This window comes from Drosophila erecta, unplaced genomic scaffold (assembly GCF_003286155.1).
Source record: "Drosophila erecta strain 14021-0224.00,06,07 unplaced genomic scaffold, DereRS2 tig00000152-arrow-arrow-pilon, whole genome shotgun sequence".
Classification (NCBI taxonomy): domain Eukaryota; kingdom Metazoa; phylum Arthropoda; class Insecta; order Diptera; family Drosophilidae; genus Drosophila; species Drosophila erecta.
The window spans coordinates 883,677-910,781 of NW_020825211.1; the positions used below are offsets into that span (position 1 = coordinate 883,677).

Consider the following 27,105-nt stretch of genomic DNA (forward strand, 5'->3'; position numbering starts at 1 on the left):
CGCCGTTAATCGCACCTATCGATTGGCCTGCGCAGCGCAACCAACTTCACGTCGCCGTGCCGATAACCGCTCAACTTCCTTTTTGCTTGCGGCTGTCAATTGAAGCGCAACTTGCACGTGAATTCTCTGTGAATTTAGCAATTTTAGCGATCTAACATGGACAAACCAGTTGTGTGGGCACGCGTAATGAAGGTTCTGGGCCGCACCGGCTCCCAGGGTCAGTGTACTCAGGTGAAGGTTGAGTTCCTGGGCGAGCAGAACCGCCAGATCATCCGCAACGTGAAGGGACCAGTTCGCGAGGGCGACATCCTGACCCTTTTGGAATCCGAACGTGAAGCCAGGAGGCTGCGCTAATTGGCGACCAAACTCGAGAAGGTATGTTCGCCTGCAATTGCTTGCCGCTGTAAACACTCCTTTTAACACAACCTTTTATTATTCCACAGACCTTTTTACACACACACACAAACTGTTTTTCGCACGCGGCTTGTTTTTCGTGGAGAAGAAGAAGCGGATGGATGCCAAGAAATTCGCGCGTGGCTGCTGCATATTCGTTATAAACAAATGAAAATACACACCTAATTCGCCAGAAAATCAGCCAAAATGTGTTTTAAATAAATCTCGAGAGCATTGGACCGCCTTTGTACGAAAAAGAAAACCAATCAAGCCTGTGTTTTGGTTTCATTACTTTTTGTTTTTGTGTTTTTTTTGAGTGCCCAGTGAAAATTGCCAATGGAATGTTGTCTCCCAGCGACTTTATTTAACAATCTATATTTGCATTTAGCAGAAACCTTTGCCTTCTCGGAAATCAACAAATAACTTTAAACAGACGAAATGCAAATAGAGCGGATGATTCTTCAATTGTTAAACACACATGGACAGCTTTATTGAAAATGGGTTTCGTTGATTTCCTTATAGAAGCAAAGTTTTTTTTTTTTTAAAACGCAATGGCAAGAAGTCTGGAAACATAACATCCAAAAATTTCGTATTTTTGCGTCGACGAAATAATATTTCAAAAGAGCCCAGCCAAATAATTCCAATAGCATTTTACAAAGAGTAAAAGCAACAAAATAGCACTTTATTAATACAAATATTTTGTATAGAGGAATACTGATGTTATTTAATTCAATGTACATTTTATGCAAAAATTATTTTAAATATTAGAACGGCCGGAGCTGCACCGAAAATATATATATTTACAATAAAAAGCAACAGCTCAGTTAGTTAATATACATTTTATAGGAAATTATAGTTAAAACCACTAGATGCACACTTCTATATTCTTTCAGAAATTAGCCTGATTAACAAAAGCAAATTTGTTTTTCCCCTCACAAAGTCAGCGGGAAACTGGACAGTCTTTCGATTTTGGCCAATCCGAGGGTAATACGTGCTTCTGCTGGTTCCGGCAGGTGGAGGTCGGATTTGAAGGCCTCCAAAGAGGATTCGGGTGCTGCAAACTTGGGTTGCAGTTGGCTAAGATGAAGCTCTAGATATTTGACCTGGTTCTGCAGCAGTTTCAGCGATTCCTCTAGGAAATTTCTGAATTCGGTCAAGGCCGCCGGTGTTTTGGTTTGGTTCTGCTCGTGATTTAGGTGCAGGCATTCAGTTTCGAAGTCAGTTACTTGGGCGGATATCTGCACCAGCTCATGAACCAGTTTCGATCTATGAAATGGATAGCAAAGCAAATCAGATAAGTTTCTGGTTATGATTGGGCCACTTACATGCTGTTCTGCAGGCTTCGGTAAACATCATGGCACACCGAAAGTAGCGCAACTGTGGCTGCTTGATTGGAACTACACAATAATGGCAAATTAGCATTGTTTTATTTCATCAAATTAAGGTTTTACCCCTTGACGACCAGTCGATATCGTTGGCCCAACTCCCACAACCGATTCGCTTGATTCGACAATTCAGGTGTCGTCGCAGATTTAAGGCATAGGTAACTCCTTATGGTGGTGGCCAAATCCTTGAGTTGCTGCTCCAAACTGGTTTTATAGTGCTCCAAACGATCCGCTGGCGATAGCATCACGAAAATGCAGTAAAATTTAAGTTAATATTGTAATTTGTACTATTCTGCGACTGTAATCGATAATATGAACAGTTATCGGCACATGGTGGTGCTGGCGATCGCCTTCAGAACGATATATATCGCACAAAGGTTATATTTCTAAATTTTTTCCAAAAAAAATCCTCTTTATGGCAACTTGTTATTAATAATAATCAATATATGGAATGTCATACCTCTCCAAGCTCGTAATTAAATTTCCAATCGATTGGCCTTCAATTTATCCAATTTTAATTTTTGTATATTTTGATGAATGCGAAAATCCGAATTTGGGACATTAATAATCAGTTTTTTTGCCACAACTTTTAAAATAATTGTCCCAATATAGAATGTTATACCTCGTTGCGCTCGTAATTAAATTACCAATCGAACTGCGTTCAAAAATGGGAATGCTAATTTTTTGGAATTTTTTGCAAATTTTGATGATGTTACCCCTTACAAAAAATGCGAAAATCGACCGAAAAATGAAGTTCCCAAAATCGGTCAAAAAGTGATAGGGGCCGCTAGCATTGGTAATTAGCTGCTCAAAACAGTTATTCTTTCACCTTTATGATAATTTTTAGCCAAGTTATGATTAAAATGCCCACCAACAAATTTGAATTTTTGCCTAAATCCGTTTTTTCGAATTTCGGTCATAAAATAATCTGTTTTTTGGCCACAACTTCAAAAATAATTGTCTAAATATGGAATGTTATACCTCGTTGAGATCGTAATTAAATTTCCAATCGAACTGCGTTCAAAAATGGGAATGCTAATTTTTTTAAATTTTTTGCAAATTTTGATGATGTTACCCCTTACAAAAAATGCGAAAATCGACCGAAAAATGAAGTTCCCAAAATCGGTCAAAAAGTGATAGGGGCCGCTAGCATTGATAATTAGCTGCTCAAAACAGTTATTCTTTCACCTTTATGATCATTTTTAGCCAAGTTATGATTAAAATGCCCACCAAAAAATTTGAATTTTTGCCAAAATCCGTTTTTTTGAATTTCGGTCATAAAATAATCTGTTTTTTGGCCACAACTTCAAAAATAATTGTCTAAATATGAAATGTTATACTTCGTTGCGCTCGTAAATAAATTTCCAATCGAACTGTGTTCAAAAATGATAATGCTAATTTTTTGACAATTTTTGCAAATTTTGATGAAATGAATTTTGAAAATGCCAAAATTTGCCCAAAAAGTAATTTTACAAAGTTTGTCAAAAAGTGATATGAATGGTTAATATTGGTATTTTTTTAGCCATACGATAATTTATTGTCAAGAAAATTAAAATAATATACCTCAAATGGAATTATTAAGTATACTTTATTCATTTAGGACTGAATATTTTTATTTCTCGTAATTTTCTGAACAAATCATGTCAGGATGATCGACATCTTGAACTTTTATTTAGACGTATTTATTGCAGCAAATGCCTAGGTATCTGATAGTCGGAGTAGACCCCGGCAAAGCGGATCACCCAACCGACACCGTCGTAGTTGACGGTCTTGTGGAAGCGGACGATCACATCGCTGCGCTGGCTCTTGTAGTACTTTGGGATGTCCTCGCCACAGAAGCGTCTCATTTCGTGCTCCTCTCCGGTTTCGTACAACTCAAGGATCTGCAGGTAATCCGTGTGACAGGTGGTCCTGGAACCCAGATTGAAGACTAAACAGAAAACGAAAAATTATTAAGGGCCAGAGAAGCGAATATTGTATCGTTGACAATTGGTTTCAACTCACTTTCAAATGTGAGGAATACAACAGTGTTACTTGGCACCCGGACAGTCCACTGACACTCGGAGTTATTGCGCACATTGTTCGGATAGAAGGGATTGGAGAAGATGCCCTCGGTGTTGTAGAACTGACCACCGCAACCAGGTTCCTTATCCGCCGGGCTGGCCAGATAAGTGAGATCCAGCGAGGTCAAGAACGAGCCGGTCTTCATCTGCAGCCGCAGCTCATCCGCATTGCTGAACAGACTCTTGCCCGTGTCGACAAAGGAGCAGACGCGCTGCAATGATCGATTCGTCCTATCGAAGACCTCCAAATTCTCCATTTCACAGTCGAAGGTGCCGAATATCAACTCGGTGTAGTACAAGCTCAAGGTGTGATTAGGTGGCGCCCGGATAATGATGTTGCAATCGGTTGACTGTGAAAAATGCACTCTGCCCTGCAGTCCATCGTAATGGCGCTCCGCGTTGGAGTTGAGAGCGACCTGCAACTGGAATCCGCCACGCTGCTCCAATCCCTTGGACCGGAACTTCAGATACACCTCATTGGACTGGCCATAATAGATGTCCGGCTTTATATTGCCGCAGTACACATGCTGTGTGGCAAAGCCGAGACCGTTCTGTCTGGTTGACTGGCCATTGAAAACCAGGTCATTGCCCAATCCCTGCTCTAACAGCAGTGCATCCTGGTTAGGGGAATAGATGCGATAAATTCAAGATATTCACATGAAACACGACTATTTCAACTCACCTCACTATTGTAGATTTTCAAAAAGTCCTCCTCACAGCTGCCGTTTTGATTTGGTCCATGGAGATCAAAGTTGATGAACTGCACCCTCAGCAGGGAATCACCCTTAATTTTCCAGAAGCAGGACACTCCATTGGCGTAATTACCGCCTGGCGTCCTTGTCGGTGAATTAATGGTGACCTGCTTGGTGCCATCCGAGCGTAAGGTAATCTCTGAACTGCCGCATGGCCGTGGAACAGCATTGATGGTCACCTGGAAACCCGTATCCGTCACCGTCTCATCGGTGACAAAGCGCATGTAAAGCGAATGCCTGGTGGTTTTCAGGCTGGGGGGTTGATTAAAGCCACAAAAGCGGCCGATGATGTCGGCAAAGGAGCCGCCACCGTCGCGCAACTCCACATAATCACTGCGGCATGCATCCGAATCTTGCACATGGAAGTTACTGAACTCCACGCTGATCTGCTGATCGGAATTCACTTGGAACACTATTTGGCAGTCCAAATCGTTTTGATAACCGTCGGCGTTGTTGAACTTGCTATAGACATAACGCGACGATCCGTTCAGCGAGATCTTCTCATCGCAATTCGGCATCACGCGAACCAAGGCACGGAATCCCCGCGATGGATCCCGGTCATCAGAGAAGCTATGTATGATGGCCCGATCCTGGGGAATACTGATCAGTGGCAGATTCCCGTTGATGTGGCCACAGAATCGTCCCCATCTGTATCGCGGGTCCGGAGTGGGTCCGGAGAAGACCTCGACGCCATCGTAGTCACAACTGGCGTGCGCCTCAAAGTCGATTAGAAGGAACTTAATGTTGAACTTGTGACCCGCTGGGGCGGTTAGATTCCAATAGCAATCAGAACTGGGTGGCAGGGTGTTATCCGTATGCTGGGCTGGTGATTTTACAATTGTAGTTTCGGTGATAAGTCCGCCGCAAAGGCGGCTGGTATAGCGCAATGTGAATCCCCGACCGGAAAAACTGCCATCCGTTCGGAGAAGCAGATTAATGTATTCCTTGGCCCGGTACTCGTGGTTATGCTTTACGCCGCAGAGAATGGTACGATGCGGATCCTTGTTCTTATCCTTTGTGGTCACCGTGAGATTGTCGAAGAGGCAGACGGATATGGGCGCCTGCTCTAGATCGAATTGCAGAAAGCTGACCAGGACACCGCCCATCGAGGGACTTCTGGGCACTATGGTCCAGTTGCATTGCAAATACTTCTCATAACCGAATGGATAGCCCGGGCTGGACAGCTCCTGTTCATCGTCGTCGGCGTAGAGCAGACCACCGCAATTCCTCTCGATGTTGGCCAAGAAACCATCGGCCACCACATCGCCATCGGAGCGGAAGATTAGCCGGAGGTATGGCGAAGTAGTGTTTACCATCTCCGGCGCAGTACGACCGCAAATTCTCTGCAGATCGGTCCAATTGCCAGTGGTTTGGTTGCGCTGCTGGACGAGCAGGTAATCCTTGGTGCAGCCTGGGCTGTCCTCGATGTAAAAGCGTCCGCGGAATGTTACACCGATGTGGTAGCCCATCGGCGCCTCCGCCTCCCAGATGCACTCCACATTGTTCTTGTACTGCTCCGCGAAGTCGATGGCCCTGTAGGGATACACCAACTTGCCACCGCATCCAGATCCATACTTGATGGACACATTGAAGGTGGCATTGGGTGAGAAGCTATCGGAGTGGTACTCCAGGAAGAGGCCTCGCTCTACCACCATGTTCACAGCAGTGGCCTGATTGCAGAACATTCCCAAGGAAGGTGAGTTCTGATCGGGTCCATTGTACACCTAAATCAAGAGCAATCATATATCGTGTCCAAAGAAGATGCGCAACCTTACCTTAAGATAGTGATGCAGGCATGGGGAGTCTGGAAATTGTGTGGCCGAGATCGGTGCTGGCAGGTTGACATCATATACCGACACCTCCAGCTGAATGTCCTGGGGCATCGCCTCGTCCTCGCCACTGGCATCCGTATCGGGTCCAATGGCCCAGGCACAGTCAATGGGGCCCACAAGCGCCTCCATTCCCGATGGCTGGTGCATCGTTGTATTGTCGCCCGGTTCCAGAATAAAGACTCCGCCGCATGACTGCATTTTGTAGCCCAGCAGGAGGTTAACCATTGCGTTGCCGATGGATGCCGAGACGACCACTTCGATGGGGAATGGCACCCGGATGGCGGGCAGGGGCCTGCCTGGAGCGGTTGTCTGGTAATCGCAGATAATGCGCTCCATAAGGCGCTCCTCCTGGTCCAAACGGTTAAACTTAAGCGGCGCGAGCAACGCACAGAGATTTGAATTCCCCATCATAACGGAGGTGCTGTTGAACTCGTTCACCTGAAAAGTGAACAGAATACATTTGTTCATCACTAAAATGAACAGTTCATTTACGATCATTGTCCTACCTGAATCATGAGGGTACTATTAACCGGCGGTTCGATTACGTAGCTGCAGTAAAACGGATTACTGGTATTGAGCCGCTGGATCCGGATCTCCGTAAGCTCATTCAGCTTGACCCCGAATTTCTTGCAGTCACTGGTGTAATAGGAACTAAAGCGCAGCTTGATTCCACGACTCTGAGAAATGGGCAGTAGGAAGGCGTCGATGCCCATTGTATTGTCAGAGGAAATCACCTCCGTGGGGGGACCGCTGTAGTAGCGTCCTAGGAGGGACTGCATTTTGAAATCGTTGGCCACGTTCAGGCGACCCCAGAAGTTCATCCTTGTCTCGTTATTCAACCGCAAGCCCGTGTTAAAGTCGAGAATCTCCAGACGCACCCTCCTGCCCTTGGGCACTTGCACGCGCCACACGCAGTGCAAGGGATGTTGCACCCCCATTGGATAGCCGGGTGTCTGGAGAACTCCCACCGACCCGTAGATGGTTTCGCCGCATCGCGAGCCCAGCGAGGTGTACTTGAAACGGAAGCCCTCATCCTCCTGCGGAATGCCATTTAGGAAGCGATATCGGAAGACGATCTTATTCGTTTCACTCAGCAGATGCTTGGGGCTATCGCCGCAGAGCATTAGTGTGTCTACGATCTCCTCCTCGCCGTCCACCCCAAAGGCAGACATCTCCTCGAGCATCAAATGATTGCGCTGCGAGCAGCTGCCGTTCTGCAGCTTGGGTATCTGCAGACGTTCGCTCACCAGGTCGATGGCGCTGCCCTTCTCTAGTTCGATGGTGTACACACACTCCTGCAGCTGCTTGTCTTCCTCGTGAATCATCAGGAGCTCCCTCGACGGCGAGGCTATTATGCCCTCCGGACTCTGGAAGGAGCCTCCGCATCGGGCCACACTCAAACTGGCGTTGAAGCCCAAATGCGGCTCCGAGACATCCGTAAAGTAGCGAATCCGCAGCTGGTTGCCGGTGGAGTAGATTGAGTCCGGCTTGCGACTGCCGCAATAGCGACCGATTTCCGGTCTCAGCTCCGTACTGCCATCGTTGACCAAGAGATATTCCTGTAGGCACTCCTCCGACTTCCCGGTGGCGTCCAACAGATCGAATGCCCCTTCAAAGTGCAACATTATGCGGTGTTCTCGTGGTGCCTCAACGATCCAAATGCACTCGGTGTGGGGATGCGGAAGATGTGGGTAGTAGGGTGAGCTGATGAACTGCTTCTCTCCGGAGGCAGACAGTCGGATACGGCCGGAGGTGGTGTAACGCAGTTCCTCGAAGCGGAAGGACACCAGGAAACGGGGTGAGCTCGCAAAGTGAAACTTTATATAGGCCTTATTGGAGGTGGTGTTCAAGACTTCGTGCACGACATCCTCACAGTACTTGCCGCGACCCAAGAATGGCGAATCTTCATCGATTCCATTGCGGAGTAAGAGATAATTGCGGCAATCGCTCGATCCGGCGGCCACATTGTTCTGCAACTGGAAGTCGGGGAAATCGATCCTGATCCTTGCGCCCTGGCGCACTTTAATGGTCCATACGCAATCCTGATTTGGCCGCGGATTGACCTTCAGGATCTCCGTAATGTTAACCAGACCCTTGGACGCAGTGATTTCCGAGCCGCAGGCCGTGCGCACAATGCCATTGAATCCCGTCTTATTCACACTGGGATCCGTCTTGAATTCCACCTGAAGATAGGGTGTTCCGTGGAAGATTCGGTCACTCGACTTCGTGGGCAGGCTGCATAGCGTTCTGAGGGGCGACCAGTTCTGGAGATCGTTGCTACTCGAGATCCTAACATAGTCAGCAATGCAATCTTCGCTAAATAACTCCAAGTCGATTTGACTCAGTGTGAGGACGGCATGCGTGGCCGGATTCGAGGGCACCAAGCTCCAGGAGCAATTTAGATTCTGTTCGTAGCCATTGGGATAGCCTGGCGAATGAAATCCGATGACCGAGCGATCGATGGTAATCAACTGATTGCCACATTGGCGTGTCCGCTCCTCCGCCGTGCGATTCGAACGTAGTGCCTCCTTGGATAAGCGATTCCAATTTAGCTGGAACGGACCTCGGTTGGTCGTGAAGTAGAGCACATGCGTGCTGGATGTGATGGGTTCGTGGTTACTTGTCACCTCGATACGCGATGCAATGTCCGAATAGCCATCGTAGAAGATCAAGTGCGGCTGGTCCAGATCCCTGAGATAGCTCAGGGATATCAACACCACGTACTCCTTGTCCACGGTAATGCGCCAGCTGTACGGCTCCGGATCCTGGAACTTGCTGGGAAAGTACGGCGACGAAATGGTGCCTTCAGAGCCATTTATCTCGTTGTGGTGCTCTATCAATTAGGGTGAATGAATATAAATTAAATTGAAACCGCAAGAAATGTGTATATGCACTCACCGTAGTTATAGGAGGCCATGAATCCCTCGCCCACATTGTCGTCGTCGCTCTTGAACTTTATCCAGATGTCGCCGCGCGAATGAATCACCCCGGGCACTTCATTGCCACAATACACGCCGATCAGTTCGCCACTCTCCGACTCCTCGCGGATCTCCAGATAATCCCGATTGCAGCCCTCGGAACTCTCCATGTCCATCGATTCCAGCGTGAGACTGAGGGAATTGCCACTGCTGGCCACCAACAGCCACACACACTCAATGTTTGGCGGATACGAGTCGGGATAATACGGTGTACTGAATTTGCCGGAGAGAGCATCATAAACACTACCACAGGACGTGTCCATGGTCATGTAGTTTCCCTCGAACTCCTCCACCAGCTGGAGAGGCACACTGACGGTCAGAGCCTGGCCGTTGGAGATCAAGGCCGGCGGATGCGAGCGACAGAATTTAAGACGTGGTGTTCCCTGCGGCTCCGTGCCCTCGTAGATCTTAACGCCCAGATCGAGGCAATCGCCCTCCGTGGGATATTGCACGCTGGCCTCCTCGCGCAACTTGACATTGGTGGGCGTGAAGATGATGCGCTTGTTGGGCTCCTGGGCTTGGATTACCCATACGCAGCTCTCGTTCCGCGCCGTCTGCCACGACATTTGGATGTAATCGAACGCTGCTTCATCGACGTTTATCTGGGGAATGGAAAGAGCCAAGTTTATTCCATGATCTTTAGAGAAGCAGGCCGAGGAAAAGTGGTACCGTTTGGCCGCAGGACTCGTGGAAGTGCAGCCGGAAGCCCTTTCTCGAGATGGAGTCATCGCTCACGAAGCGCACCACAGCCATGTTGGAAGTGGAGGTGAGCAGTGTGTCATACTCTATGCCGCCGCAGACCTTGAACAACTGCTGGCCCTCCGAGTCGTCCTCCATCAGATCGTAGGCCTCCAGATAATCCCAGGCGCAGCCGTAGCCCGACTCCAGGTCCAGTTCCGCCATCTCGAACACGATCTGGTGGTACTGGGAGACCTCTATCTGCCACTCGCAGGCACTGTGGGCTGGATAATTGAGTGGATAGTTTGGCGATTCGAGCACTCCGTTTTGGGCCGTCAGTTTGCCACCACAGGCTGCCGATAGAAGAGTAGCGAAGCGTTTAATAATTAGTTGCATTTCGATGCCGACCAGTGGAATTATAAGTGGTGGAATGTATATTACTCACTTGTGTTCACAGCTCTATAGGTGGCGTTGAAGCCAAGTCCGTTGTGCGATTCGTCCGAGATGAAACGCACGTGCAGCCTGTGACCAGAACTGGTGATCACCAATTTGGACGCGGACCCGCAGTGTCGTTCGTGGGCTTCAACCGATTGCTTATGGTTGGACACCTGGAGACATTGGATTAGTATCAAATCTCAAATCTCAAATCTCTGCAATGACCAAGCTCACCGTCAGCGCATCCTTGGTGCAATTGGGACTCTCCTCGAGATCTATGCCGTTGATCGTGAGCTCGACGACGCTATCCCGCTCGACGGTGATCAGCCAGTAGCACTCCAGGTTGTTGGGATACATTTTCGGATAGTTGGGCGATTGGAAGGATCCCGATTGGCCGCGCAGCTCCTCCATGCAGCCGTCGATGCGATAGTCCAGCTGGAAGTTCACATTGCTGGCATTGTGAACGACGGTCAACACCTCGCCACTGATGTTCACCACTTGTGGGGTGAGTATTTCCTGCACATTCCCGCCATCCACAATGTACAATCCGCCGGGTTCGGTGGCAGTGGGCATATGCTGCTCGTGCCTCGCCACATGGGAAATTTCCACGAGAACGCGATTGCCCTTGGGCGCTCGAATGGTCCAGCTACAATTGATGGGTATGGTCTCCCAGAATGGTTCCATGTAGTTCAGACTCTCAATGGTTCCTATCGTGCCCGTCAGGTTTCTAATGCAATTCGCCCCGTAGGATATTCGAAATCCGCGGAACGAATTGGACGAGTCGGAATCGAAGACGATAGTGGCTTTATCGTTCTCCAAGTCGATGAGCGGACTAAGCAGATCATCGTCATTGCAGAGGACTAGGTCGGCGTTCTGGTTGGGCAGCCTTATGCCCTTGTAGATCTTCACGCTGTCGTAATAGCAATTGCCCAGACTCTCAATTTGCAGGTCCTCGATTCGGATAAGAATAGCCGATCCGGGATGCACGCTAAGCCTCCACTCACAGTGCGCCATGTGGGGATAGGGGTGCGGGTACCTGGGCGACGCCATGACCCCCGTATTCGAATGTAGATTTCCGCCGCATCCGAAGGCAAAGATTCTCCAGCGCAACCGAAATCCGCGACCGTTGATCGCCGAATCCGTATGAAGGATCAGCCTCATCTCGTTGCTAAAACCCGGTATCCGAGCGGGTATATCCTGGCCGCAGAAGCGTCCGATTAGCGGGGAATCAGTGCTGGCTCCATTCCTTATCTCCAGATAATCGGCTGAGCAGTTCGGCGATTGTTCCAGGTCAAAGTTCTCCAACTGAATCTCGAGCAGGTTATCAACCGTTCCGGTCAAATGCCAGTCACAATCCAAGCCGGAAGAGTAGTTGGCCGGATAGTCCGGTGAGCTTAGCTCACCGCTCGACGCATGGATGTGGCCGCCGCATTGGGCGCGATCCTCGAAGGTGTAGGTCAAGTCGAAGCCTCCATCCGATTCGTTGTAGTCCGACACGAACTTGAGAACCAGCTGACGCGAGTGGCTGATCAGGTCCTCCGGCACATTATAACCGCAGTATTTGGCCAACGGACTGCTCTTCTGGTCGCCCTCCTGTGCAGCCAGGCTATCATATATCTCCAAATAGTCATAGCTGCACTCCATCGCGTGCTCCAGTTGGAAGCTGTTCCAATGGAGGCGGATGGACTTGTTCGCCGGCGCCATTATCACCCAGTAACAGGTAGCTTCATCGGCATAGGTGTTCCCATCCCCCGGCAGCCGGATGTGATCGCCGGAACGGGTGTGTACTCCGCCGCACTTATCGCTGCCGGTGGCCAGGGCTCGATACTCGAATGCGAAGCCACGCCCCATGCTGTCCACGTCCGTGGACAGGTGTAGTTGCACGTAGTTGGTCTGGCTGACGAATTCCTCCTCCGGCTGATTTTTGCCGCAGTAGGGTCCCAGGATCTTGCGGTTTAGTCCATCGTTGATCTGTGCGGGAGAAGAGATGTAGAAGTTGCCACAGAGGTAATATGGACTACACGTCGTACAGGTAGCTATGTGTATGGTGCGGAACTTACTCTCAAGCTGGTGGTCAGACACTCATCGTTGCCCTCGTCGTCGGTCTCGCCGCTGGTCAACTGAAAGTCGATCCTCTTCAGACTGATCACCGTGTTGGCGGCCGTCATAATCGTATAGGTGCAGACCCGATCCGATCTTGTTAGATTGGGATAACCAGGTGAGGTAATGTTGCCATGGTCGTTGTCCAGTTTCAAAGTGCAGGCCATGCGGTAGTTCAGCTTGAAGCTGCCGGCACGGGCATAAAATTTAATCTTCAGCCGATGGAATTGCGAGGTGAAGGCAGGCGGATTCAAGCGCGCCGCATCCGTTCCGCATATCTTCTCCTGCAGAATGCTAACGCCCTCATCCGTGATATCCAGCAACTCCAGGCAGTCCAGTGGATCCAGCTCCAGACGCTCAATCTTGATGTCAATCAGCTCGCCCACGGCCAAATGGATTTCGTACTCGCAGGAGACACCTTCTGGTTCGGAATTGGCTGCGGATGTTTCAAAAATGGTATCCTCCTTGGCGGTGTAGACACCACCGCAGCCGGGCACACGCTCCTCTACGGAATAGTGCAGCTGGAAGCCAGTATCGCTGCCCTCGGCATCCGAGTGGAAGTGGATCTCCGCCAGGTGGGTGGGCAAGAGCAGCGGTGCTGGCGTTTCGCTGGTGCAGTATTTGGCCAGTTCACGTCCGGAAACGGAGTCCTTGATCTGAAGGAAGCACGGTGATTAGGGATGAGCAAGGGAGAAGCCTCCACGATTTGCAGACCAACTCACCAGGACATAATCGAAATTGCAATTTTCGTGCTGTTCCAGCTGCAAGCTGAAGAAGGTCAGCTTGATGCGTTTGGTGGTGGGCGCCACTAGTTGCCACCGGCAGTCCCGATTCTTTGGATAATTTCCGGGCGATCCCGGCGAGGCGAGCGTGCCATGGGTCTCGAAATTCAATCGACCGCCGCACTGCGGCTGCCTCGAGTTCCACGTGAGATCGAATCCCTCCCTGGCCGTCGAGTTATCGGATCGGAACCACAGATACAGCTGATTACCGGAGGATATGATGTTCCCGCCATGTGGTAAATGGTTGCCACAATAGCGTCCAATTATCTGGGCGGCCGCCGAACGGCCATCGTTAATCTGCAGCCAGTCGAAGCGGCATTCCGTGGAGTCCTCCACATCGAAGCTGTTGAACGTGACATTCACCACCAGCGATTCGCTGGTGCGTATCACCCAAGCGCACTGGGCATTATGCTCGTATCCAGTGCCCTCCGGCGGATACCTCAGCCTGCCACTTTGGGCACTCAGCATGCCGTTGCAGCTGCTGAAACGGGTGTCGCAAAGTCGACCCCGGTAACCCGGCAGACACTGGCAGACGAATAGGTCTCCACTGGTGGTGGGGCGACAGCGTCCTCCATTCTTGCAGGGCTGTTGATCGCAAGGACCCGGCTGTGGCTCACAGATGGGCGGACGGAAGCCAGTTGGGCAGAGGCAGGTGAAGTTCAAGGGTCCGGCATCCAGGCAGATGCCATTATTCTATTGGAGCATTGCAAATGGCTATAAATGGCTAAGTAAATACAGAAGGCAACTTACCAGGCAGGGATTTCCCACGCAATTCGTGGTCGTGCCATTGATACAGCCGTTCGGAGCATATCCTGTGCCCACCATGCCCGTGGGACATCTGCAGGTTATTGTGCCGGAGATTAAAAAGCAGCTGGCTGTTGGATAGCAGGGATTGTTGCCCGCCGGACAAGCTAGCGGCGCCTGTCCAGCTTGGTTGTCCACGCCCTGGGTGCTTCTCTCGCACTTCCGCCCATCGCCGATCCAACCTAGGGGACACTCGCCGCAGTGATACGAGCCATAGGTATTTATGCAATCCACCTTCGGTCTGAGGCTACATCCACCGTTGTTCGTCTGGCATTCGTCCAAGTCGCGGCAGCTAACGCCATTCCCTGTCAAGCCGGCGGGACAGGGGGCACAGGTGAAGCTGCCCGGCAGATTGATGCAGTTGGTGGAGCAGGGCTTGTGGCCAGCCGAATCGCTGCACTCGTCCACATCCTCGCCACAAATGGGGGTGAGGCCATTGGTCTTCCAGCCCGGCTCGCAGATGCAGCGATAGCCGGCAGCGTCCGCGCTGGGAACACAAGATCCATGGCCGCACATCTCCCAGGCACTGGCCTGCGAGCAATCCGCCTTGCGCTGGGTGCAGTGCATCCCATGCCAACCCGGCTGGCACAGGCAGCTGTACGAGCCAAACTGATTCTGGCACTGTCCTCCATTCTGGCAACCCAGGTCGGTGCCCTCGTACAGTGCGCACTCGTTGACGTCCACCTCGCACTTGGTGCCCTGCATTTCATAGATTTCAAATTTTATAGAGTATAAATTTATACAAGTATAAATTTAAAAAAATATCAAAAAATCAACTACCATTTGTCGCGTAATCTTACGAGCAAGTCACTCCCTGGTACAGAATATGCTGTGTCACCAACCCAGACACCCACTAATACTCCCCTTTTTAGTGGATTATCATGAGGATTCAAAGAATATGTGTATTCGTGTATACCCACCTCGAATGCCGACCGACATTGGCAGCGAAATCCGGTGTAGGTGTTGTAGCAGGTGCCGCCATTCACGCAGGGTCCACTTGCGCAGTTGTTCACCTCCAACTGGGTCTTCATCCGATCCACCTGGCTCTCCACCGCTCTAAGTCGCTTCTGTAAACGCCGCATCAGAGCCATCGAGCCTCGGGTCCTGTCCCAAAAGAACAATGTTTGTAGCTCTGAAGCATTTATGGTCTGAGACCTTTCCTATTATTATTATTTGACCCATACGATCTAGCATACATGAGGATGAGCACATTAAGGTGCATCCCAATTTTCAATGCTCAAACATGTGTACTTCCAGAGATCGGTATAGGTTATACCCCTTGCAATGCTCACCTGTTTCTCTGCTGTCCCAGCATTTCACTCAAGCCATTCGCTCCAAAGGCCCGCCTATTGATGTCAGCCAGCCGTTCCGCCAGCTCCCGCACATCCACTACATCATCGGCGGTGTTCCACTCATCCTTGCCGCCGGATTGCTTCTTGGAGCCATTGGTGGCCAGCAACAGCTCCATGACATCCAACTCCTCGTTGATGGTAAGCCGCGAATTTCCGCTCAATCGAAAGCTAATATTGCGATTTGCGCCCGATTCAAAAATCAAATTGCCATCTTTGCTTATAATTTTTGGCCTGAAATCAGTTGATATTAGCAGACATGCACTGCATTACTTAAGCGAGTCCTTACGAGTTGACGAAACCCTCAGCACAAGGCCAAGTATCTGCGATGATCGCCATGACTGCCCAACACAACAGGAGTCTGCTCCTCGCAGCTCCTCTCATTTTGTCACTTTCAAAAAGCAATTCCACTGCACATTAGAGGCACAGAAACACCAAACAAAAATTAGATCCGTTCCGCTGGAATATCGAAGTTCAACTGTGCTGCTCCCGCCGATCTTCGCGTTCCAGATCAACTCATAATGGAGCGGGGGCGTTTTCGGGAATACGCCCATCAAACTCATTGACAACCATCATCGCATAGATAAGCAGACTGGATTTAAAATCGTTCACACGTATATATATATATTTATTTTTTGTTTTGAGCAGCTTCCTCATCCGATTTGAATTTGCTCTCGGTGCTGGCTTAGGGCGCTAATAATATCTATTACAGTAGCACATAAATTAGATCGTTTAGCTTAGGGTTAGCTTCCTTCCAAATGTAAAAACTACAGAGCAGTTCTCCTGTTTGCCCTCTCGTTTCAAAAGAGCAGTTTTCCTATTGCAAATATTCTTTACAATTACGCAATTACAGGTGCTTCTTGGTGTGTGTGTGTGTGTGTGTGTGTGTGTTTCCTTTTTCTTCATCAATTTATAACATATATAGAACAGACTGTGTGTGAGGTTGGGTTGTGCCCAAGATGCTTGACTTAAGTACAGGCGGTGCTCTGCATAGATCTCTGCTCTCCGTGCCAGGTGCTGGTCAGAAGTCTAGTTAAGTGGGCCGCGTAGGTTACAAATGCACAAGAAATGTTCGATAATCAAATGGCATGTCATTTGCTCTGAGGAACTATAGATCTGAGGGTGACACATGCATACAACAGATCGGAGATCCTAAATTCAAATTCAGCAATATTAAATTATGCGACACAGTTTAACAAAGATCAATAAGGTATTCAAAATAGTAGAATCGTTCGGTTAAATAGTTAAGAATATACAAACAATTTGTTAAAGAGTTTCAAGTGATAAGCAAGTCTCGTATAAAAGATCGTACTCTCAATTTAGTTGAGATTAGGTAATAGGTTGTTGTGACATTGTTCTCCGTCTTTTATAACTGAGAATTATCATCAGTTATCGAATACAGCTGGTTTTATAATAGTTTTGCGTTTGGTGTGCTTGGTGGTAGTTCAGTTTTACTTGGTTAGTGGTGCGTATGATCGGGTTCGATCGCAGTTCCATTGTTCTGTTTGGTCTTGGTGGTGTTTAGTGAGTGGGATCGAAGGAGAGCTTCGTTGGTTGGGTGTGCTGTTATGTCTTATAGCTATGGCTTGTCATACAATTCTTTGTAGTTTCTCTTTTTGGCCGTGGAAATAGGAAATATTCTAGGGTTTGATAGTTGCTTTTGCCTGCATCTACATAAGATACATAGATACATACTTGTTTATATATCCTCTATGTTTTTGTTGTGTATATATAACGTAGGTGTGTATATTAAGAATCACAAAGATGAAATGACTTGCGTTTACAGTCCGAGTATAAATAATAACAAAGCTGGGCGCAATCAGATCCGGATCTCTGTGCTGTGAGCATTTGTTCACAAGAAACTATGGTAATAATAATAGAAATTATATTAATTACAAAATATGGGTGCCAGGACACGCGTTACACGATAAATAAATATTAAAAATATACACTCGACAGTTGAACATTCTGCTTAGGTTGGGTTTTTCTCTTGGTTACAACTCCACGTCATCCAGCTTGACTCCGTTTCCTGTGAAACACAAAAACGTGCTCCAGATCTTCAGTTCTCGGCGGTTGTCACTGCCTTTGGTCGCCGTATGTGCTCCGATTTGTGATAGAGGAATTTATAGCTCGATTTCTGCTTCTCCGTGAGCTCCACAAAGGAATCTGTTGTTTCGTTTCGATGGATTAGAAAATTCGGATTTTAACCCAATGATAAAATACCCACCGAAGGAGATGTAGCCCAGGTTGTCGGTATCCAGAGCATAGAAGAGCGCCTGCGCCTTTTGTTCATTCAGCTTGCCGCCAGCGTGTCTCATTAATCGCACAAAGCTTTCCCTGTCGATTTGCTGACTGGATTCGCTGTACAGCTATTGGTTGCAAATAAACGAATTAAAGTAAATGCATAGTTTCATACAACATATAGATTGTATTACGTGGATGAGGGCACGCAGGAAGGTCAAGAGATCGGAATTCTTTAATTTGCAGAAGAGGGAACAGAGCAGGAAGCTCTTCAAACTCACAGTGCCGGCGCGACGCTGAAATGAGTGAAACAGACAATACCAATTAGAAAGAGATAGCGCAGGCGAGCTACCATCGATCTCGGTGAGATCAAAGAAACTTACGTGATCGAGCAGAGCAAACAGCTTGTGGAGATTAGTGTTCTTAAGATCCACCTGGAGCAGCTCGCCGAACGTGATGATATCCAACCGATCCGTGTTGGACAGCCGCAGGAAGCCCTTGCACAGCTCCGCGTCCCGTTGGCTCTCGATCAGGCCCAGCTTCTCGATGGTGCGCTCGATCTCCACGATGTCGCCGGGGAAGGGAATCTTCATGTCGCGAGCTCTGCTCATTACAATCACATCCTCAAACGAATAATCCGAGGTGGGCACTCCCAAGGCCCTGGGAAAATTGAATATTTAGTAGGTACTTAAACAATCTCGCTAACTTGAAACCAATTAACGTTATTTTAAGCAACAAAATTGTTTACCTCTCACTGAACCAAATGCTTTGATATAGAGTATAAGCTATAAATAGGAATGGCTAAGGAAATGGCTCATTTCATTTGTACAAATTATGTATGTTTTTGCAACATTTCCATTTCCGACCATTCAATGGGCTATTGCCCCACTTACTTGGCCATCACCTCGCGCACATTGTTGGCATACAGATTGGCATCGGCCACTTCGTCCTCCGATGGTGTGTACACGGGCAGATATTCGATCTCGCAGCGGTTATAGAACTGCGTCATCGTCAGCCAGAGAAGGCGTAATCTAAATTAAGCAGGGAATTCAAATTATATAAATATTTGACGTGATACCCAATTGAAGCCCCTGGTTACTCACACTCCAGGTCCGTCCCAGGTCCATGTGAAGGTGTCATATTTATTCGGGTACTTAAGGAGCACCGGTTGGACGGGCACGCCCGGATAGAATGCGCCCGGTTTGAATTTAATCAGAGCCGTGCGATTGGTGCAGGTGCCCTCGGCAAAGATGACCACCTGCGGCCAGTCGTCTGCGGAACGGGCTCGGTCGACAATGTCACGGATGGTGTTCTGGCGGGAATTGGGATCCTCGCGCTGCACATAGATGGGCTGGGCATAGTTGATGATCTTTCCGAGCAACGGTATGTCCGCCGTCTCCCGCTTGGCCACTATCGAGGGCGGGCCACTGGCCACGACCAGGATGGAGTCCACGTAGGAGGAGTGCGGTGCCACCACCAGAATGGGCGCCTCCTTCGCCGTCGCCGCTCGTCCCTTCATGGTCACATAGTGGAACGATCCGAAGGTGTACACCATGCGCATCCCACAGGCCGTCATGCATTGCACTTGTCTGAAAAGTGTGAAAAACGAAATGATAATTAGCCAATGGTTCCAAATGGAATGTCTTATTTACTCACTTCCGCCAGCCGGTGAGGGGTTTCGCCTTGAGATCATCCAGGGTCATTCCATAGAGTCCAATGCAGGCGAACATCCACGCGGAGATCAGGGAGAGGACGCAGCCCACCACGCGGATGGGCAGGAGCAGAACTGTCAGCACATAGATCTGCAAGATATGGGCAGATTATATGGCTATTCAAACAAATGGTTTATTGATAGTACAATATGATAAAAGTTAGTAGAAGCTTGGAGGCAACAATTTGATTATTGATTAACTAGTAATTTAATATGAGAACTATTCAATGGAAAAAGTTTACTCCTCTTAGATGGTACTTTCGTCTTGTTTATTTGATTTATATCGGGCAAAACAGATCATAGCAATATATATCTTAAAAGTGTCTTCCATCGGCTGCAAAAGTCTGCTAGACTTCACTTTTAGGACTGACTATATTTACTATATACTACTGCCAGCAAAGGTCCATCTGGACAAGGTATACACAAGCAATGGTTGGTATTCAGTGACTTCTACAGCACCAACGACAGCCAGGCGGCCATCAGGCACAATCCTCCCATGGTGGCATACGGTTGCATCCATTTCTCGCCGGTCAGGGCGCGATAGTACATGGAACCGCTGAAGACGAGGGTGCCGGTGATCATTAGGGTGCCGGTGAGGAAGGGATAGTGGGCCAGGGGCATGGCCATCAGGGCAAAGGAGTGCAGGAAGTGAATGCGATTGGCCACGTCGGCGAACGCCTGCGAGTCCAACTGCTCCCTGATGCTATCGATGTCCCGCAGCACATACTTGCAATAGGCACTCATGAAGATGGCCGATGCGCCGCCAATCCCAGCCAGCCGCACAAAATGGTAGTGGCACCCGGCGAGGCAGTACAGTGAGCTATGCGAACGCACATACGATTGTGCCGAAGGATGCAGTGCCCGGATGGAATCCTCCACTGGCATTTTCCAAGGTCCCAGTCCGATGGTCTCCAAGAAGGCGTTCGCCGTCGCGATGACCATCTGACTGACTGGATTGCCCAGGATGAGATAGTCCAGCGTTTCGGACATCGACATGGTGTAATTGTCTTGCCAACTCTTGCCCAATAATTTTGACGGAGTGCCAAAAAGGTACATATATTTGTACAGTAGAACTTCTATGTGGAGGATTCACTATATACGCTAGAGCTGTAAAAACATCGTTGTCAAGTGCAATCGATGTTAAATGATTTTCAGTTGGAAACACCGATAGTGTAGACTACACATTTCGGTGACATTTGAAACAAAGAACTAATAAATACATAGATCACAGAAAATTTGAGTATTTAGGATACGGCATTCATGCCCTAATCATTTGGGGTTCATTCGCGTTTGATTAGAGTTTCGCACAGCAAATAAAGCCCAATGATAATCACGTATCGCTTATCGATATAGGAGGAGGCCAATCACATGGCGAAATGTGCCACTAATTTATGCAAGCAGACTTCTATTTATATGGACCCACAAATCAATGGATCGGCAAACATGGATCGGCATGTTTACATTTGCCAACTGCCAATAGCCGGGCACTATATTGATATATGACAGACTTATCAGTCGAGTGGAGGCGCGCCGGTTAACGCACTGAACTTTGCAGTATCGACCCGGCCCTATTGATAAAAATCGGTTCCAAGAAATGGCATGGAAATAGCCCGGAAGACCACACAATGTCTAAAGCGTGTTCCATTAGTAATATTATATTGGAACTCCTGTGGATTATCGCCTAATTCACATTATGCTTTAGGATCAGAGTCCAATTTGTGCTTTTCACCATTCAAAAAAGATTCACATTTTAATCTCTATTTATAAAGAACTGCTACATATATGTATGTACCCTTGAGAATACAGCTAAGTGCAGCTAAGTAGGATTTCTTCCCAAAAATAATCCAATCTATATAGTAATAATAATCATATAATAATAATATAGTAATAATAATATAAGAATCTAACGTATTATTACGTACTGTATCGTTTTCGAAGCAGTTTTGCTAGTCGGAACCGAAAATCTAAATACAAATCTTCTAAATACCCATTTAAAATCCATTTAATAGTGTTCGCCAGCATATAGCCAAATGAACTGCATGCCAACTTGATGGGAAGTAACAACAATGTCAGGGCCATCTTAAAGTGCCTTGAACTTTGGTCGGAAGCGAAATGAAAACGAAACCGGTTTTTGTTTTCTGCACGCAATGGAATCCCCACAAGAGCCCCACTTTTCGACCAACTCTCGAACTTTTTATAAATACATATACATATATTATATTTGAGTGGGTCAATGGCTCAACAAGTGCATCGCTTCCTCCTGCCCAGCTGATCTCAGAACTGGCTGTATTGTTCTACACTGAAAACCATGTCTACACCCCACTGCAGTTATCAACTTTGTTGCTGGCTTTGCAACAATCATCATTTATTATTCAAGACTTTGAAACTTGACTAAGCGATAGCGGCATTTAGGTGCGTCACTGAGATGGTTTATATACAATATAGTATTTGTTTACCTCGCGTGATTCCTATATATGTATGTATGTATATGTAGGTTAATGGGTGTGGATGAAGTACGAGCAGTGTCAATGCTACTTTAAAACTTTTTCCAGCTTATTCTTTTCAAAGTTAACAAAAAAAAAGGCAATTATTATTAGATCTAAGCAGAAGAAATCACTTTAAATCCCTTAGGCCAACAAGCTACAAGTCATTGGAATCACGCCATATTCGCGAATTTCCGTGAATCAGCCAAACAATAAATTATAGGTGGCAGAAAATGTGTGTTTGACTTTTAATTGCAGCTACAGGTGTCAAAATGATACGGAAATTGATTTATCGGTATAATACTTGGCATAATTCTTGGTAGAGTAAAGCTTTAAATACTAATACCCTGTAATTTAAATATGTCCTAATGTATAATAGATATTTTAAGGTTGGGCAGCATATAATAGCATTTTCAACGTTATTTCTTTGATATACAATATTGACATCATGAATTCCCTGGCAAATCTGCTTTGATCCATAAACAAGCCGAAACACTTGTACACACATATTTGCTTTTGTTTATTATTGTATTATTGCCACTCGGAGCAATTAGTGCCAAGTACAAACGGCGGGGTAGGTATACCAAAATATAGGAATTATGGGAAGGGGCACGGAAATACTTAACATGGCAAATTCTGCCATTAGCCCCATGTGAGAAACTCAAACCGTTTCGCTGATTGTCCGATTATGGGGCTCTTTAAATGCAGTAAAACACCTGACGTTGCAATGGAATACAAGTTAGTGATAAAGTGTAGGGTTAGCTGGTGGGGTGATATTCTGCTTTTGACGAAATAGGTAAGTAATACATACCACATACATACCACATATGTAGGTATGGGGGCCTTATGGCATAACAAATATAATTAGCAAGAATGAGCGGACATTATTTTACTGACAACAATCATTCTTGGTATTATACGAATGTTCTATTTTTGTGTATCGCAAAGGAAATTAAACAAGCTTACTAAAAGTATTGACTGCTTCGGATTCATTTCTATAAATAAATGTTACAAATTGCTATTGACACGGTAAATTTGGGTGCTTATATGGGAAAAGCTGATTTCTATACGCGTATTTCTATACTCCACTTTTTTTTTATCGTATCTAAGAGATAATTTTTTTGGCATGATAAAATCATGGGGTCATTGACATTTGCAAACGGCGTCAAAATGTACTTGTATTTACATACCTCCATGTTTGTAATTATTTACTTCACCAGATAAAATCAGTTTATCTATAAGATACATACAGATGTATATTTAATTTTCGCTGTATGGTCTTGTTTACATCTTTATTCTTAGTGGCTGGTTTTTTGTTCAATTTTGTATCTTCAAGAGTTTCATGCCAAAGTAATAATTCGAAATATGTATGTATGTAATTCGGTTTTTATATATATATAGCTCCTATATCTTTGTATTTCAATATGCTCTCCCATCTCTTTCGAGTACTCGCCAAAAATGGCCAAAGAAAACGGGAATAAGCGGAACTAAGGCAGCCATTGACTTGATGAGTGCGAGCGAGATGGATGGGTTTCAGCAAATACCTATAATACCAACAACAACTAGATAACAACAACAACAGTGTATAAGAACAATAACGGCACACGAGCCATAAGAACCGGCGTCGCAGCAGCATTAGCAATAGCAACAAAATGCACAACAACAAGCCCCCTAGTTGTTGCCGGCCCACCAACAACACAGAAAACAAGAAAATCATACGATTCTCGCTGCCGCTGGCGAAAAAAGAAAACGCTGACGTAGGCAGAGCCGTCGGCAGCGACAGATAAAAAAGAATCAGAAGGAAGAGGCGGTAGAAACGAAGCAGAGTGTAACAAAAACAATGCGGGCAAGCAAGAACAAGCACATTGACCAAATGTAACGGCAAATGCATGTCAAGTGCAATGCGATGGTGAGAGAAAAGATGGGCAAAGGAAAGTTCTCCTCTCTCCTCTCTTCCGCTCACTCTCTCTCTCTCTCCCCACTCCAGTGGAGATCGCCAGGGGCGGAAGCGAAGAAGATAGCAAAGGGATGGTATTTAAATATGATTTTAAATGCCGCTTGAGGGGGAATCATTTATAAATATGTTACGGGATATAGGGCATATTTTTTGAAGAAGAGCTCAGATAATAGGCCCTCATTGGTATGTGCGCCTGAAGGGATCGCACATGTGCCCGATTTGCATGAATGGCAGAGGGAGATGGCTAGCGGGAAGCGGGCGAAACAGGGGCGTGGGATAAGAAGAATGGAATGGGGGGGGGGTCTCACCTTGGCCACTTCAATGTGACTGTCGATTTCGATGCGATGGACAAACGGATTGATGTAGTTGTACCCCTTGGATGCCCACGTATCCTCCTCAGAATCCCGCTTCGTCAGGCTGGCGGCCACTCCCACACCAGCGATGTCGCCCACACCGCCCACCACTCCCGCCGGCGGCACTTCCTCGCCGCCCGTTGGCTTAATTGTCGACGTTGTCATTGCCCCCAGTTACACCTTTCTCCGCTTAAGCACTTCTTTCGCTCACTTTGCTCAGCGATCACACCACGCACTGCCGCACAGCGGTTAAAAAATATGTAAAAAATATATAAATAATAACAACAATCGGTGTTATCTCCTCACTGGCCACCACTTCACTGGCTCTCAAGCGCTGCCTTTCGCGTGTTTCGCCTTCCGCTTTTGAGTGGCAATTTTTGTATTTTATACCGCAAACTCAGATCGCATAGTATAGTTATTGGATTCGCAAGCGAGCAACACAACAACAAAATACGTATTGCACACTTTGTCTTTTCCACGCAGTTTGGCAACACTTTCTCCGCAGCGTTGTGCAACACTGCATGCTCAGTCGATAGATACTGGAAATATACCGTAGGAAATACCCACTTCTATTTCTGACGATCCGGCAACCTACATTGCTTGTTAGAAATACCAAAACTTTGGGTATTTTTTAATTTTAGCAAATTTAAAAGCAAATAATAATCATACATGTTGTATTTGAAGCGATTCATGTTAAGTCTTGGCCCTTGGTTGTGTTGCCCTTTTTCAGCCATAACTGTTTTGAATTTAAATTGTCTAAAGTTCTGGCAACGCTTCTTAAACAGACCCGCCAAAAGTTTGATATTCAAAAACCCAGTTCTCCCTTGAACGCTTAAACGTTTGACCGTTTGACCGTTTCACGTGCTTCGCAGACACAGCATCGCGCCATCGATTAGTTGATTTGCCTAATTATGGTCGAATCTTAATCTAAATCGCTGACAGCAGACCCACAGTTCACGGCCCAGCCAACTCATGTGCCTGAAACGTGTTTGGTTTTGTCCCAAAAACAAATATCAAACTTAACGATCTTAATCAAAAACGTTTCCAAGGCAAGACACCTAGTTAGCTGTCAAGCATACATATGTACAATTGTCTAGTCTATATGTATGTACATACATATGTATGTAGCTTTATCAGCGGTTGAGAAACGCCGACCAATCCAACCAGTTTTATTCCGTTGCGTCGGATGGTTAGTTTTTCAAGATAAAACGGGTTTTTCGCTGCTGCGATGATCACCTGCAATCTGAAGTTTTGGTTCGTTTTTCGTTGGCGGCGAAGGGGCGACATTAACTGTTATACGTCGGTGACCTTGACGAAGTTTATTCGCCGCCCTTTACCCCGTGACCTTGCCCAACTCGACTCCATTCTGCACGAAAGCGAAAAGAGTTCCTCCTTAGGGGCATTCATACATATATGGTGTTACTACTTCTGGTTAACCAAGCCCCCCTTTTTCCCCGCCCACCGCATAATCAGCCAACCGCTTCCATGGCCAAAAGCGCGATTTTTAATGACTGCCTCTGGCGGCGCTTATTAATGGAATTCTATATTTTGAAGTATTGCGATTTTTATTCATCCAATTTGCTCATCCATGTATTGACTTAAATAATAGGAATATGTATGTATGTGTTTTAATAAAGTGCAAACAATACTACTATTTCCTATTCATTTCCGTTGTCAAACTAAGGATGCTTTTTGTTATTGTAAGTTTTGGCTATTTTTAACATAATTCCTATGATTTGGATTGTATTTTTCTCAAGTTCTTGTATTTTATGTGTTGATATTATTTCGTTTTTATTTATTATACTGTTATTTGACTGTTCACATGTGGCGTTTATTTGCTTTACTTATTTTATTATATTTTATACCTATTTCTTAAACGAAAGTGTTATTACATTTTACTATTCTATGTGCTTGTCCTTTTTCCCTTATAATTTATAGATATGTATTTTAAACTTATTTGACTTTAACGTACAACATGTGCGTTTATTTTTTGAATATTTTGTTGTGCATTTTTGTGTGGCGGTTTTGAACATTTTTATGGGTTTTTTGTCGCTAATTTCGTTTTTTATCTGTTTGCCCGCCTAGTGTGGGTGTTTTTTTTCGCCGTTTTTCTGTCAAATGAATTTTCCGGCTTTTGGCCAAGCATCACGTGAAGTTATTTACAGTTGCCAAAAACGTATTATAATTAATGACTTTTGTTTATAACACGAAGGCCGGCGATTTTCACAAATTTTCCACGCGGTTTCATTGCCTTCTGCATTGATCCCATCAAGTGCGAGCGAAATGGCATTGCCAGAGTGAATGTGGGAGTGAGATGGCATGAGAGCGGGCGACGTCATCATCATTGACGTCACAGCCGAAATACAAATGAAAACCTAATATCATACGATAAAATGTTGTAAAAATCGATTATTTTGTATATACAACACAGAGGCGATGGGCAAGCGCACATGGGCAAACCCCCAAACACAATCACAGAAATGCCCACACACACGCACGCACACACACACAAACACACACGGAGAGAGCTTTCAGTGTGTGTGTGCCATGGGGCGAGCCCCCAAAACTGGATTCCTGAAAGTGTGCTACTAGCGAAAGAAGACAACGTGAGTACGTATAACAGTTGAAGGTGACACTGGAGACCCTGGCGATAGGACACGTATAACAGTTCTGTAATCCCAACTTTGGCTGACGAAATCGGTGGAATTCGAGGCGTGGTTGAGCCCCAGCTCCCAAAAAATATATAAAAACCCACCTGGAACCAGTTGATTTGTTGTATTCATCTGGTTCTGTTGACAAAGGGATTTTA

At 46.6% G+C, this 27,105-nt stretch overlaps 5 protein-coding genes across 5 annotated transcripts; 1 reads left to right on the plus strand and 4 right to left on the minus strand.

Moving 5' to 3' along the window:
- The first annotated feature begins 36 nt into the window (after positions 1–36).
- On the plus strand, positions 37–659 carry LOC6549794 (40S ribosomal protein S28). Its single transcript, XM_001977281.3, has 2 exons — positions 37–375; positions 444–659. Exon 1 carries the CDS (start codon positions 157–159, stop codon positions 352–354), a length of 198 nt encoding a protein of 65 aa, XP_001977317.1. The 5' UTR covers positions 37–156; the 3' UTR covers positions 355–375; positions 444–659.
- Positions 660–1,213: 554 nt separating this feature from the next.
- LOC6549793 lies at positions 1,214–2,113 on the minus strand. Its single transcript, XM_001977280.3, has 3 exons — positions 1,845–2,113; positions 1,719–1,790; positions 1,214–1,659 (listed from the first exon to the last, which is right to left on the minus strand). The coding sequence occupies exons 1-3, from the start codon at positions 2,021–2,023 to the stop codon at positions 1,326–1,328; spliced, it is 585 nt and encodes a 194-aa protein (XP_001977316.1). The 5' UTR covers positions 2,024–2,113; the 3' UTR covers positions 1,214–1,325.
- Positions 2,114–3,347: 1,234 nt separating this feature from the next.
- LOC6549792 (cubilin homolog) lies at positions 3,348–15,947 on the minus strand. Its single transcript, XM_001977279.3, has 15 exons — positions 15,841–15,947; positions 15,495–15,785; positions 15,123–15,306; positions 14,149–14,901; positions 13,339–14,091; positions 12,577–13,272; positions 10,751–12,487; positions 10,527–10,689; positions 10,073–10,434; positions 9,324–10,005; positions 6,932–9,258; positions 6,369–6,863; positions 4,524–6,317; positions 3,783–4,458; positions 3,348–3,708 (listed from the first exon to the last, which is right to left on the minus strand). The coding sequence occupies exons 1-15, from the start codon at positions 15,933–15,935 to the stop codon at positions 3,461–3,463; spliced, it is 11,256 nt and encodes a 3,751-aa protein (XP_001977315.2). The 5' UTR covers positions 15,936–15,947; the 3' UTR covers positions 3,348–3,460.
- Positions 15,948–16,167: 220 nt separating this feature from the next.
- On the minus strand, positions 16,168–24,793 carry LOC6549790 (lysophosphatidylcholine acyltransferase). The gene is made up of 8 exons (XM_001977277.3): positions 24,252–24,793; positions 19,449–19,594; positions 18,896–19,381; positions 18,686–18,823; positions 18,176–18,452; positions 17,987–18,088; positions 17,779–17,920; positions 16,168–17,717 (listed from the first exon to the last, which is right to left on the minus strand). Exons 1-8 carry the CDS (start codon positions 24,459–24,461, stop codon positions 17,611–17,613), a joined length of 1,608 nt encoding a protein of 535 aa, XP_001977313.2. The 5' UTR covers positions 24,462–24,793; the 3' UTR covers positions 16,168–17,610.
- On the minus strand, positions 19,763–20,687 carry LOC26526698 (transmembrane protein 256 homolog). Its single transcript, XM_015155987.2, has one exon. The coding sequence runs from the start codon at positions 20,557–20,559 to the stop codon at positions 19,954–19,956; it is 606 nt and encodes a 201-aa protein (XP_015011473.2). The 5' UTR covers positions 20,560–20,687; the 3' UTR covers positions 19,763–19,953.
- Positions 24,794–27,105: the final 2,312 nt, after the last annotated feature.